Raw genomic sequence first — 15,637 nt, forward strand, 5'->3', positions numbered from 1 at the left:
AAAATAAGATTAATTCTTAACTTACTTAATGAAATTTATGTTGATTTTTTTTTATTACTTATTACGTTAATTTATGAATTTATACTGAATTATATATACTTTACTATACTTATTTATTACTCTTACTAAAATGTTTAGAATTAAATTGATATTTTATTATTATTATTTTGAAAGATTTAACGATATCTTACGATCAGGATTTTGAGAATGTGGGTGTTGTTCGGGGTGGCTAAAGCATTATTTATCTAATCTTACCTCAGTGAAGTCATGCGATATACGTTATTATATTTATTTCTATTTTAAAGTAACAAAACTGATTGTTTTGGTATTAAAATGGGTACTGCAACACCGTAAACACCCTTCTAGATACGCCCCCCGAAAGGCCAGTAAGGCCTCTGTATATAGGCTAATAAGAGCTCGAATATAGAAGATATTAATAATGGAGGATAGCAGTTTCTGGACATAACAAATAGAGAGACAAACAAAATTTCGTATATAGCAAACAGAGGTTAAGTCATAAGTAGATATACTTTCACCCCTTCCCGTATAGTACATTTGTGGCATCATCTTAGATCCTGCTTGTGATACCAGTGGACCCCCTATAACACTGTTGATAATTCCGTTTTATATGAATTCCATGTTGTACGAGTCACTTAGCTTTTACAAATACGTGAGCCGTTTACAGCCCGGCACACGTATTTGTAAAATCTAAGTGACTAGTACAACATAGAATTCATATAAAACCGAATTATCAACAGTGTTATAGGGGGGTCGACTGTATTTTGCGTTTAAATCCAATGTTATTGATTTATATTCTTAACATATCCATCGTCTTTATTAAAAGTAATTGAGTCACTTGTAATTCATCCTTTTTATAGAAGGACAAACATATCCTTGAAGAGCAAAATGACTCATGCTGAACTCTTCATATTTGTTGCTGATTCATTGATTTTAATAAACTGTCGTGTTTACTGATAACTCATAACTATTTTAATACTTTATATATATATTTAACAGGTATTTTATATAAGTAGACATAATAAATTTTCACAGAATTTCAATATTTACTACATTAGATGATTGTATACAATTAAGATATATTTACGTGATTATTTTAAAGTTAATTTTCATTAATTTTAATTAAACACAATTAAAAAAAAATCGTTCAAATGATAATTTAATCTAATTCGGTTACATTCTTAAAGTGTAATAAAACAATTTTAAGTGAAAAATGAATGAAATTAGAATGATAGTCGAGAACATAAATCTAAAGTAAATGGACGATTGTAACAAGAAAAAAATATATATATAAATAATTGAAGTTTTGTGTGATGAAATGTATTTTTATTCATTTTATTACTTAAATTGCCTTTTAATATTGAAAAGGATGAAGTGCATAACGATTTTTTATGCACTTTATTCATTAGAAATATATCTGTTCTGTCATTTTGAAAGGGGAAAAATACAGAAATTCACGAAATTGATGGCAGCAATGAAAGTACAGTACTTAAATATGGATAATCGTTAACGCATGAAGTATATAGCGTAAACCATTATACTATTAAGTTAGTAAAATCGTTCCTCTTACGAAAACCAACTTTAAATGTGATTAAAACCGACAAAATATGCTATAAAATTTAATTCTGTGTTGGATACTTATATAATTTCTTAATTAATTAGCTCATTTAAGGCTAATTATCTCGTAATAGTTAGTATCTTTTTATGAAGCTAGACTTCTAACGCACGGAGCTTATTACTCTTCAAGCTTATTGCCCGCATATTATACTATTAAAGTGATGCTGGGCGTATCTTGTAAGAAGTTTAAAGTCTACTGTAAGTCGTCCAACGTTGATGGTCCCAGTGAGACAATCACATTGTCACAGGAATAAAATCATCAATAATTCTTGACCATACCATATGCTATTGCGTGTTCATTCGACCATATATTTCAGCATTGGAAACCTATATTTATTCGAAAATTACAAAATTCGAAAGAGTTTTGATTAAAATTTAATTAAAGAGCTAGACATTTTAATATTACCTCAAGGAACGGAATTAAAAAAAAAAATTAATTATACATAATTAGTTAGGGTTAATTCAATAAATAGATTAGAGAGATTTATTTAATTTTTTTTAAAAATTGGATTTAAAAATTGTTAAATTTATTATATTTTTTCACCCTTTACACAATGTTCTTCTTCTTTTTTTAATATCTAATTATTGTTAATTGTGTTGATAGCGTAAAAGACGTTAATAACATAAAAACTTCTGATAGGAAGGCATCATTTTAGTTTGGTTTTCATAAAAGTTTTTATGAGAATCATAAAAAAGTAGTGCCAAATACATCTTCCTGCATTGTTAGATAAGAAAGATAATGTTTATTTTCTTTAAATTCTGTGAAAAATTACCAAGATAAAGCAGTTATCTTGTGAAAACATTGTTAAAATAATTAACATCTATCGAAAAAAAAAAGAAGATTTTAAATTAATTAATTCTGCCATTTAAAATATTTTATTTTTCTGATAAGATACTTTATAATTTTGTTTTCTGTATAATTCTCGTTTTAATGGTATTTACCTTCCCCTCTTAATAATTTAATTTCATATTAATTTTTATAATTGACTTTTTAACTTATAAAAAGTGAATTTATGCTATTTAATCGTTGCTGTAAACTTTAGCCTAGAAAAAGAAGAATCAAAAGTAACTTATGTACTGTACAGTACTGTACAGTACATGGTATAGACCATACGTAACTAAATTAATAACGAAGTTATTTCATTATTAAATTGTTAATAATTTAACTTAACTTCTCAATAGCAAATAACAAATTTATTTTCCATTAAGAGAACGTTAATTCGATTTGAAAATTTGAACTTGGAATCTGTTATAAACGTACTTAAATTACACCAACTGCTATCGAAATTCATTGCTTTGGAAGAGAATTTCGGGGCTAAAATACGAGATAAATTGTCTAAAAATAGAAAATAAAATAGCTAGAATCATCAATTTTTTTCTTTTCCTCGATAGAAAACAATAATACAGATTTTCGGCTGATAGAAAAAGTCGAAAAGAAAGATAATTACATAAAGTTTATGTGATACTATTTTTCTCATTTCACATCATGAAGAAAGATATACTTTCATCCCTCCCTCACTCTTAACTTATTTTTCGGTTCAAAAATAGAATAATCCCGTTTTAAAAGAGTATAGCGTGATAGAACTTTACTGGAACAACTTGGGAGTAAATTGACAATCATTTGAAATAATGACCCCCAAGCCATGCGTGACTACACTTTTAAAAATACCAAGAAACCTGATAACAAAAAAATATTAAAAAATGTTTACAAAAGTAGCTTTTAAAGAAGTACAGTACCATGGTATACGGTCAATAAGGTATACTTTAACAGCAAATAACCTGTTATTGAAACTAACAGCTAAATATGTTATACATACTACATAAAAGCAATAATGTATCAAGAAAATAATCATTTTTATGACACAAAATATAGTTTAGAAAATTGTATATACTGTAAAATAAACACGCTCTCTCATTAAATTGTATCTCATTCTAACATTGTTTAAATGCAAATGAGTTTGCGAAGTTAGTTATTCTTGCTGTATTTTTTTTTTCTTCTAAAGTAATCTCTTACAATTTTTTTTTTCTTTTATATTTTTAATGGTAAGCTTCAATAATTTATGATATAAAATTTAATTACTCAATAACTCAATACAGAATGATTTTTTTGAAGGTTTAATATAGTATCTACTGTGTAAATTTTTCAAATGTTTACAGAGCTTTCCTTACCAGAAAGAATACGAATTACAACGGTAATCAAGTTTTGTAGCGAGCAAACATAAAAATTTCTTCCCTCAACTTACTTGGAAGTATTTTAGGGAAAGAATTGCTTCAGGAATTGTGTTTTGCTCATAAAAAAAAAAGGTGATAGAAAGAAATCGAAAACGGATTGTGGCAAATGATTTTTCTTTACAATTTCTTTATCAATCAGTCAATGATTTTGCTGTTTGCATGCCAAAGTATAATGTATTTTTGAACGTTTTAAAATCAAAATTTAGCATAAAATTTCTATGCAGTAAAGAGGGAATAAATTTAAAGAAATAATTAAAATAATTTTATTAAATTTACAACTAAATTAGTTATATTATAACTAATTTAATTGTATATTTTAGTTGTAAATTACGCATCGTAAATGAGAAAAAAAAAATAAACTATTTAGTAGAATGATTATAAATTCTAAAGAACTTTAAACTTATTAAAACTAATAAGCTAACTTTATAAATAATCTTGTAAGTTATAGTTAACAAAATGAATTTTATTTTCTTCTTTTTTAATTATTCGGTGGTTAAATTACTAGTTTTTAATGTGCTGATAGCGAAATTTATTTTCATTCTCTTCTCGTGTGGTACACAATGATGAAAATAAACAAAAACCGCTTAAATCTTTAAAGGATTATGTTCAGTAAAAGTGATGCAGAAAGAGTTCAGAGGGTGATTACAACTAAAATCGACGCTTAATGAGGCATCGTGTAAGGTAGCGATGCATGAAACACTGTGTGTTGTGGGGAAAATTTACCGATAACATTTTACTCTTTCAAATATAACGACTTAGAAATTTGGCGTTCTGCCAGACATTGTCTGTTAAGTAATGTTCCATCAGATGGTACGCCAAGGAGGACTGATGAATCTGCCTTCCTTTTTACTACATTTTAATTGAAAAATTGATTGTACTGTACTTATAATTCTTATATCGAAAAATTCTATAAAGAAATCCCTTCCTTGTAATTTAATATGAATTATAACTAAGGATATCCTCCAAATTTTTTTTTAAAGCCACGTTTTATCGCGTAATCGGGGTGCTTTGCACTATTACTCATGTGATTAAAATTGATGGGACGTCGCGCTGATCTGTAGAAGTGTCGTATCACGTTAGCATTCACCTATCACGCGACACAATTAACTAGGAATGCATCCGTACATTCGAAACTTTGTTCGTTATTTAATATATATAATATCATTTTACAGATATGGGAAGAGGAGAGACTACATCCACAGCAACTACTTCAGCATCTCAAGATTGGGCAGGTGGAGCACCTCCTTCGTCTGTAGATGGAAATGGAATCCATTATGATCCATACAGTAATCAATATATATACGGAGTAGGCATATACGGTTGGAGAAAACGTTGTCTATACTTGTTAGTCATACTCTTAACGGCTATGGTCATCATCAATATCGCTCTCACAGTGTGGATAATCCGTGTGATGGATTTTGGAGTGGTAAGTATATAAGCGGATACTCTAATCGGTACACTAACTAAAGATAGAATAACTTTAAGAAAAAAGAAAGGGGGAAAAAACCAATAACGAGAAATATATTCTTAAAGTGTCTTGCATCGACCCTAAAAAAAATAACATTTCTAAAGTGGACAGGGGGTTCATTTTACGACCTTTTTATGACATTTTTCCTCGACCCCATACTTTTTACGTAGGTATAGCATCTAGCAGAATAAACGTTGACTGTAAAATTTCAGTTCGAGGTCATAGAAAGTCGTAAAAATGTTCCATTCTTTAATCGCAATAGTAGTAAATAATGTTTGTTTTATTATAAGACGAAACTGCAACGTTATGACTCAATGATGAATTACTTATTTCATACCGAATGGTGCGAATGATAATATGAAACGATTTATATACCTTAAATTTTAGCGGTTTATTTTAAATAAAATTTTATCTATAAAACATTATATGAAATTATCTTTTCAGTCTGGAATGGGAAAATTAAGGATAATGAATAATGGATTGAGGGTGGAAGGTAAAGCCGAATTTCTCCATTATCTCTACGCGGCAGAGATTCGTTCCAGAAAGGTATAACTTACTGCATCTTACGCAATTTTTTCCCTTACCAAGTTTATATATAATCTTAAATCGTTTCTAAATCTATTTTCAATTTATATATCTTATATTTTAAAATAGAAAAACACTAATCACGAATTTACGATCTATTGATTTCGTAAAACAAACGTTAATCCAATAAAAAAAAAATAAAATAAAAATAATAACGAAAGCAGAAAAATGCCGTCAAGAAAATTCACAAAAAAAAAAAAGAATTTTTTTTCTAATTCTCCATATTGTTCGAAACGATTAAATTTCCGAATAATCACTACACGGCGCTGCATACGACGTGCAGATGGCGTTAATAGATAGTTATCGCCGCAGCGCCCTCTCGTTAATTTCCTACTGTTGGATACGATCTGATGTAAGAAGAAACTTACACTGAAATTGTTTTTCTTAGAGACATTTATTGTGTATCTTGTGGTTTATTGAGTAGTTATTGAGGTGTTCCACTGCTTCATTGCCGAAATATATTATAAGCAATATATCTTTACGTAATTAAATGTTTTTCGCATTACACAAGATTAATTATGCTTCTTCTCAACAGATGGCGACAGAATAAAAATTAGTTTTTATGACAAATTTTCGATATAAATACTGTATATTTTACAAACAATTTTTCATTGAAACAAATTAAGAAAATTCCCATAAAGGGGAAAAAATTTAAAAAAAAAAAAAATAAAATAATTCTATTTCTAGGAGCAACCTTTAAAGTTCGAATCTATGAGAAATATCACATTGAATGCCAGGAATGACGAAGGAATTATAACAAATAGGTTAGTTGTAGGTAAGAAAAAAGTCCGCTGATTTAAATTTTTAATTATATTTTCTTACATTCAATTGAAATTCGAAATCTTTTGAACATTTTACTGCTTTTAGGAGAATCAAAAATTGAATCAATGGCAGAAGAATTTACGGTAAAGGATCCTTATGGAGAAATTCTCTTCCATGCTGATGGCAAAGAAATTGTAATAGCTGCAGATTCTCTAAGAATTACAGGTAAACGATTATTAATAAATTTCGTTTATTAAATTGTTGTTAAAAAGTATATAAGTTGTAGTAAATTAATACTTTTTTATAAGCTGAAATTGAAGTTAGATGATGGAATGGTTTCGATTTTAAACCCCCCTTTTTTTTTCTTTACTTTACTTTACTTTACTTCTATGCGATTTCTGCAAGAAAAGTAAATTCTCAACTTTTAAAATCAATATAATTCTAATATATTCGTTTTTTATTATCTCTCTTTCTAAGTCACTTAGATATTTTTTCAACGTTTCTACTCTTCATTGCTTTACTTTTATGCTTTTGGATCTAGTTTATTGTTTCTCTCTCTTTTAAAACTATGGCCATTTCTTTTTCCATCCCCGCTTCTTTACTTTTAAAAATAAATCAAAATCTTCTGCAGATTATATTTATTTATTAAAATAATTTAATTTCCTTTCTTAATGCATAATTATAAGAATTTAATGTAGAATGTATCCAAGTGACAAGTAAGCAAGACAATGGAATAGTCTGTTTTGTATGAAACTGACTTAATTGTTTAACTGTCTGAAAATATGCGTGAGTAATTGAAAATTTGGACAATTTATTACTTGTTTTTCTTAAATTAGACTTTATCTTTCAGATATAGAAGTACTGTAAATAAAAATTGCGAAGAATTGACAATTTTATTGTTATGTGAATATATAACAGAGGTTATTATATGTAACATAAGAGAGAAAGTATGACGACTGGTCACAAAATGACCCCAAAAACTTTTACATTTTTGGACTCAAAACACCTTGAAATGTCAAGAAATGCAAAAGTTTTGGGAGTTTTTCTGTATGTATTGATATGAGGGGGCACGATTTTGTTCACTCTGTTTGAAGCTTAATAACACCTGTGCTTTTAGTCGAAAATTTCTGAAATTTCGCAGGGAGGTTTGTTTGTTAAGGGGATTGCTGCTATTAAATTTTGGTGGTTAAAGGTCGAGGGGTTGAGGAGATAAAGGGAGTCGTATGTATCTCCTGTAGGGCTAGACTTAATGATGATTTTACTCGTTACTGTATTAACATTTACAATTTTTTTTATAAAACTCATCTCTACCCTCATAATTAAACTTTTTGCCATTTTATTATAATTAATAATATAAAAAGTTTTTAAAAATAAGATATCATAACAAATGGTGCTAGCAAATATTGCCGGAAAAGATAAGCAACTCGTTGCTGGATTTTTTTTAAATTTCATTTTAATTACTGCATTTACGACTTGGGAAACGAAGTAAACATAAAAAGTGATTGTATGCAAGGATCAAATTTACCCACATCTCTCTATCTTGAACAAGTACGACGATATCGGAGGGAGATTTGGTTCTCAACATCTACTAATGTTGGCAAAAGTGGAATTGCGATCTTCTCTACTCCCTTATCCATCACTTGATCTGATAAGGAAGGATGATTTGAAACAATCATTCAGAGGATGTCTGATATGAATCTTCTCGAAGAACTTTAAATTTACTTTTATTTGTTTTATATTTATAATATTAAATAGAATATTATTTTTAATTGTCAGATAATCACGTTGTATGAATAAATCAGAAAAATTTACAAGTGAGAATAGCAACTTCATCGTCACTGTCCACTCTTAACACGTGAATTATGAGCCCATTTGAGGTAGTTTTGGCAAACGATTCACACCTTCAACAGATCTTGCCCCAGACGCAGAGGTCATGTTTGAAGGTTGTTAATCTATGAAGGATTACAATGTAAGTAATATGATGTGCAGTTCAAAGGAATATAAGCATATAAGCATAAATAGCAGTGCGTATAATACTTAACATTAATTTGTTATGTTTGACTGTGGAAGCCCAGGATTATTAATAAAACAAATTTTGAAACATTTTCTTTGGAGGTACAGTATCAGGTCCCCTTGGCCCTCTCCGGGTGTGTTTGACTTATTGTGAGAATAAGAATCAGTAAAATTATAATATCTTGCTGAAAGAAAGGTGTATTTCAGGATATTGATAACAATTCACTGTGATCTCTGTAGACAAGCGCTATTGGGTCAGTTATGAAGTTCTTGCAGTTCTCGCTTAGTTTGCACCATCCACTGGCCATAAAATATAGGAAGTTATGTTCTGCTCTATTTTCCTCTATTTCCCCATTTTCTCTTTATATATTGATATATTCGTCCAGGATCTCCATTGTCAGTCTGGTCAAACACAACCGGAATTACCTATTAAAACTTTCTAAAGCTGACATTAAATAATGTTAAAAATGCTAAAAAATTAATTATATAAATAACATTTATTATACAATTTTATATGTTTACAACAGTATATAACATAATCTTCAAGTATTACAGATATAATGTTTAGCATATTATTATACATATGAAACATGTATGCTGCTGGCGCCATCTAGTATCTAATTTTCAAAACATTTTACAGGTACAGTACTCTAATTCATAATTGTCATCTTATAAGAAGTGTTTTCTTAGAATTACTTGCATAATTACAGTAAGAAATGCCAGTAAATTAAGCTACTATATTGTGAGTAAAAATGTGTTTTGCAAAAAACTGGAAATATAATTAATTAAATTGAAAGCAAACTATTAAATTAACGTTTTGGGAGTATCCATTCTCTATTCTTTTGCTATTTTTGTAATACAAAATCTATAAATATTAGTATCAAATATTTTAAAAATAGTATAATTTCGAAAAGCAAAAACTGTTTTAATAATTTTTGTCTGTCAAAATCGATTGAATAAGTTTTCATTGCTCATATTATTCACGAAGGAAGAAGGTTAATTATATATAATTTTCATGTACAAATATATATAATTTATAAATTATAGAAGAAATTATATAGAAGAAACTTTCATTTATAAAAAAAAAATCTTTTGAAAAAATTAACAAGGTTAACCTATAATTTATACTGCTTATGAGATAAAAGGCAGAGTGTTTAAATATATTAACGTCTTGAAAAGGTGAGCGCATTATCGTTTATCAACAATTCGTTTTTACGTTTTTATGATTTATTTAAATTGCGAAATAGTGTATCAAATGCATAGAATTATTGATAAATGATATCAAATAATTTTATGTATACGATCTCAACAATTTTTCGTAATACTGTAATATAGTATAATACAGGAAATCCTTGTTAATTCGAACTCGGATAGTACGAAATCCTGTTAGTTCGTAAATGTACTTTTGTCCCTGTCGCAATATAGATATTTACGTGTTAAGGGATTCGGCTTCTTCGAAATTCGAAGTGAAAGTACAGTACTATCGGAAATGTCATATGCATATGTTAACTCGTTCGTTTAAATCGAAGTATAGTACCTCCATGATATAAGAGAACAATAGACCAAGAACAACTCTAATACGGTCAATATGACTTTGCTTTTACAGTAACACATTTTCGGGTGTCATCTTACCCATGGACTACCCCTTTTTTTTCTTATCTTATAAAATACGGCTGGTTTTCGAGATTGCCAAATTGGCCTACGAGTGGCAGATTGAGATATTTGTACGTTTAATTAAGCCACTACATTTGTGCGACTTACTACTTTTTTGGACCGCTTAAAAAATAAATTGTTTATTTATTTATTGTTTTTTAGTATTAAAAACAAGTTGATTAATGATTTAGTTGTTTAGAGGAGCACGCAGCGTGACTCGTATAGCGCTTGGAAGTAGGCTGTAGGCTGATTTCTAGGTATAAGTGTCACATATAGAGGTATAGTTCCTTTGATTTTTCATTGATATTATTGATTTAGGAAATGCCTACATACGTGATAAAACTAAAGCAATTATTAATTTGATTAGTTTCAATCAAAACAACAAATGATAAGGATGTTCGTTATTTTAAACCATTTTGATCAAATTACATAAAATTATCGTTGCATAATCTCCGAAATGATTATTAGACTGGAATCTCATTGATTTATGTAATTTTAGTTTAATATCGTATAAAATTAACTGCTCGTACTAGTTTGTTTAAAACCTGCACTATTGAAAAAGTCTGAAAATGGCGACTCCATACATAAGTTAACGTTCGTGTTCAGATCTATTTTTAAAGACCTTGCCACCCACAGCAAGCACCCATTTGCCCATTATAACGCGTAAGGTTTCTTTGTAGTTACCATAGCATATCAGCCTAGAAAATTACGATATTCACTAAAGCAAGCATGCGGTGCACACCATAATTCTCACCAAGTAAAGCCACCTTTTGTGGCTGCTGCTCCTATTTGGTCGTGTTTTTTATTTAATTATTTTAAGTTTCTCGCCACGGGTTTTGTATATTGCTGTTTAATGACATTCATAATAATTTTTACTTGTCTTAATGAGTTATCAATGGCTGCCTGATGCAAGTGAATCTTGTTGGGCAGACAATGTAATTCTCCGTAAGTTTGTTAGTCCAGTACAAATACGCAAGCCGTTCACAGCCCGGCACACGTATTTGTAAAATCTAAGTGACTTGTACAACATGGAATTCATATAACACGGAATTATCTACAGTGTTATAGGGTGGTCTACTGTCTTTCATTTACTAAAATTATAATGGAGAATTGAAGTACACATTTATCTCCTAGATAATCTACATCTGAAGGCTTAGATAATTGTTCACAAATGAATATAACCATTTTTACTTTTTACTTGTTCTGGCAATGAAAACCGTCATAAATGATTTATCAATTTTTATTTGCGATCTCTTATTAATTTAAAGGCTTGGTTTGCAATTTAGGTACCTACCTACTTGCCTAATTTAGTAAAGATTAAGTAGGTATTATGTGTTCTTTTTTTATACTGTATATAGTAGGTCAAATAAGTCGCAGCTTATACTGAAAAACTTTATTCAACTGCCGAGAAATAATCATCGATTTTGTTATACTTTCTATGCTTTTCTTAATATTCTTTCTACTGAAAACTTGTAAAAGAGAATTTTCTGTTCATTATAATAATCTCCATGTTTATATTTGCACTGGGGCACAAAGCAATATCGAACCATTGTTTTATATGAAGTTTAAAAGACATCCACACGCTGTCCTCGATTCGTAGCCATATTGTTTACATTTCATTAACGCCACCACAAAATGCTGTGGCAGTCGTGAGTAAGAATAGACCTTTGAGTCATGGTCCGTATATTCTACTGGTCATGCAACTCTACGAAATAAAGTTATCGATGACAATTTGTTCCTATTAGATGGACAGTCGACGATTGCTCCACAACGCTAAGGAAAAACTTCGTAGACTAGCGAATACAAACAAATTTTTGAGTCTTTATATTAATTAGTAAAATATTATTTAAACACAAATAGTGTGGTTTAGATTACAAGATAATCTGAATTTATTCTATAATCACTTACTATTGAGACTATGTGGATAATTATTACTTTTAGATCGACATTTTTCTAATATAATTTAATTTTTTCACACGTAGACTAATTATGCGTACAAAAGTGTTATATATATGATGTTATATACTTTATTACTAATTAAATACAGATGTATTGTTTTTCTAGATAAACAATATTGTAAAATATAAATGATATAGATGTATTATAAACATAATAGAACTCATTTTTGTTTTAACATAAAAATTTTAAAAATTTCTTTTTGTATTAATGCATTTTTGTTTCTATATTTCTAAAACATATAATTCATACATTTTTCATTTTAGATTTCGAAATATATTCTTTTATTATTGCACTATTAAATTCTTAATTGCAATACTAATACTGTAGTTGTCAGTTGATAAATTAATAATTGAGATTCCTTTATTTTTGACATAAATTATTTAACTCATGATAAATATTGTCTGTATTCTTTCAATTTATTTTTTTCTCTAAGTTTAAGAACTTAAAATTTTATAGAATCAACTCCTATTTTTTTCTCACAGGAAATTTATATTATTTTTGTATTGAAGATTTTATAAAATTCTAAATATATATACTGTATATATATATTATCTAGACATTAAAAAAAACTCTTCTACATTATGAAGACTGCGATGTCATTAAACTTGAAAATAAGAGCTAAATTATTACCTTTTGTATCAGCTGTAAGAATTAATCTTGTGGAAGTTAATATATTGCTGAACAATTGAAAATTAATTAATAATAATAATAATCCACACATGATGCAAACCACGGTATAAGAAAGGAAAAGTAAGGGATCTCTAAAATTATCAATGAAATGGCGGCGAATGATTCTTAGAAAAGATATACTGTACTTTGCAAATCAACAGATTTAGTTTGTGAAAGACATTTTGCACCCTCATTTTATTATTAAAGACTGGAATGCTACTAACAGAAGTATGCGGAAATTCCTGGAAATAAATGGAAGCTGAAGTAAACTTTAAAAATTTTACGGTAATTTGTTTATTGAAGTTGTTTCACATAATTTTGTGATGTTTTGTTTTAGTAAATGTTAAATATTACGTCGTGCATCCTTTGGATCAGTACTGTGTAATCTTTTCTCAAGCCCAGCACACTTAGGTACTTTCCAGAATTCTGTGGCACACCACATATAAAAATATACAAAAAATATGAGTAAAAATACATTAAAAAATATAAATATATATATTGATTTACTATATCTTTACTTGTAAAATATAAAAAGTGTTTGTTAACTCTGTAGAAATATTAAGCTATGATATTTGTGTTATAATATCGTACTTTTTAATTTAATTTTCGTTATTATTTTTTATACTTTCTGCTGTTAATCTCGATACAAAAGAAAACTTTTTCTTTCAAAAAATAGTTTGTTGCATTATCGATTGTTATCGTTACAAAGTTATTGTTGAATTAATGAAAAATCTTTTGACACTATATCTCATAACAGAGAAAAATAATTAAAACTGTAAAGAAAATTATGAAACGAAACAAACAGGTTTTTTTTTTTAAATTTTCGTTAAATCACAATAGAAGTTTGTTAATCTCGCACTTACATCACGAGTTTTCGCAATATTTTCTCAAAATTCAGGAAATTTACCTACGATCCGCACGTTGCAGACATTGTTCTTCATTTTGTACCAGCCGCTGTATGCNTTTTGTCAGAAAAATAAAAGGCTGAAATTACAAGGGATAGTTTCAAAGTTCGGAGGAATACTATCCGATTGGTATATACAGGCTTGAGCGTTGATGTCGACGTTTCTCACACTCCGAAAAGTTTTGAATTGTTTCCCGAAGACATGAGAAGACCAATCGGTATTCATTATTTTACATCGCTTCTTCTTGTATTTGTTCTGTGAGGTGTTCGTTATCCGATCATGTGTTCGTTGTCCGAACATAAAAATCTTTCGCTAAAGTGTTCGTTATCCGATTTGTTCGTTAACCGATCACCCACTGTATACATTGTACTTGTTGTAAGTTATACTTATTTCTATATTATTAGCTGAATACATTAGTTTAGTTACAATAAAACAATAAAATCGTTTTAATATGGTTTCAAAGTGTCTTAAACGTGCTTTGTATACAATTTAATAATATAGATTCTCCTATAAACTTTATAAAATGAGTATTGTGTCTTTATACGGTTTAAATCTAGATATAACAAAAATAAATATAAATTTATTATATTTTTTGCAAAATATTTATATTTAAACATTAATATTTAAGGCTTTTTCACCATGATCACTGGTCGATAGTTTACAGGTGGGTACGAATCCGCGTCCACCTGTAGGCTAGCCAAGTGGAATTTTCCGGGTTTCCACGCTTGTCTAAACATCAAAATAGAAGCAATATCTCAGAAATTTCTCCTGAGAGGGATCCTTCCTCATAGCAGATAGCATTATTGGGTTTTTTTTCCATCAATCCCCCATCCCAATCTTTTGTCAGGCTACACAACTGCCTAACTTATTGCATGAGAAGCATATTAATTGTACGAGTTTCAAGTATCATCATTGTGTAACGATGATACTTGAAATTATCTTGCCACACGTTCAATTTATGTATGTTGTCAACATATTGAAATGTTATAAATATTTAATAAAATATTAAAACTTCTGTAATTAATCAAGTATCAAGAATAAGTGATACGTATTTAAATAATAAAATGCTGTTAAAGTCGACAAAAATCTACAGATATTTGGTTTCTTATTTTCCCGGCTCTATTATATATAACACAGGGAAAGTATGGCAATCATTTACCGTACTCCTTAAGATTTTTACATTTTTGGACTCAAGGGTCTTTTAAAAGTCGAAAAATGCAAAAAAGTTGGGAGTTCCCCTCCTGTATGTATGGATGTTATGTGTGTGCGTATTTGAGAGGCACGATTTTATTCACCTACTTTGAAGCTTAATATCTCCTGTGCCTTTTGTCGAAAACTTCTGAAATTTTGCAGGGAGGTTTATGTATTAAGGGTGTTAATGCTATTAAATTTTAGTGGTTAAAGATCGAGGGGATGGAGTGATAAAGGGGGTCGTGTGTCATATCTTCAGTAGAGTCGAACTTAATGACGATTTTACTCGTTATTAGCATTTACAATTTTTTTATATAGGGGAGACCGGGGCAACTTCGGCATGTAGGGCAAGTTTGTCAAGCGCTTTTTTTTAAAAACAAATTAAAAGGAGACTTTGGTTATAGGTTAGGCAGTTGAGTTTTATTGGTGGCTTGTTGAGTGTAGTGTTTTTATTGTTCTCCAACAAGCGTAGTTGAATTATCAAGCAAATTTTCATTTTCGTTCAATTCCATATAATATTTTTTTTCCATTTATATTGAATTGGCAGGTTTTGTTATAATTCCAT

General features: G+C 29.0%; 1 protein-coding gene across 3 annotated transcripts in view; it reads left to right on the forward strand.

Annotated features, from left to right (window-relative positions):
- Positions 1-15,637, forward strand: part of LOC111612401 (delta-sarcoglycan-like) — a 28,537-nt gene that overhangs the window by 10,562 nt on the left and 2,338 nt on the right. For all 3 annotated transcript variants that reach the window (XM_023353607.1, XM_023353608.1, XM_023353609.1), the window contains 4 exons: positions 5,040-5,293; positions 5,780-5,881; positions 6,608-6,695; positions 6,788-6,907. In XM_023353607.1, coding sequence (XP_023209375.1) covers positions 5,042-5,293; positions 5,780-5,881; positions 6,608-6,695; positions 6,788-6,907 — 562 coding nt within the window. In that variant the 5' untranslated portion in view covers positions 5,040-5,041. The remainder of the gene's footprint in view (positions 1-5,039; positions 5,294-5,779; positions 5,882-6,607; positions 6,696-6,787; positions 6,908-15,637) is intronic.

This window comes from Centruroides sculpturatus, unplaced genomic scaffold (genome assembly GCF_000671375.1).
Source record: "Centruroides sculpturatus isolate CEXI.00-Female unplaced genomic scaffold, Cexi_2.0 scaffold1728, whole genome shotgun sequence".
Taxonomy (NCBI): Eukaryota; Metazoa; Arthropoda; class Arachnida; order Scorpiones; family Buthidae; genus Centruroides; species Centruroides sculpturatus.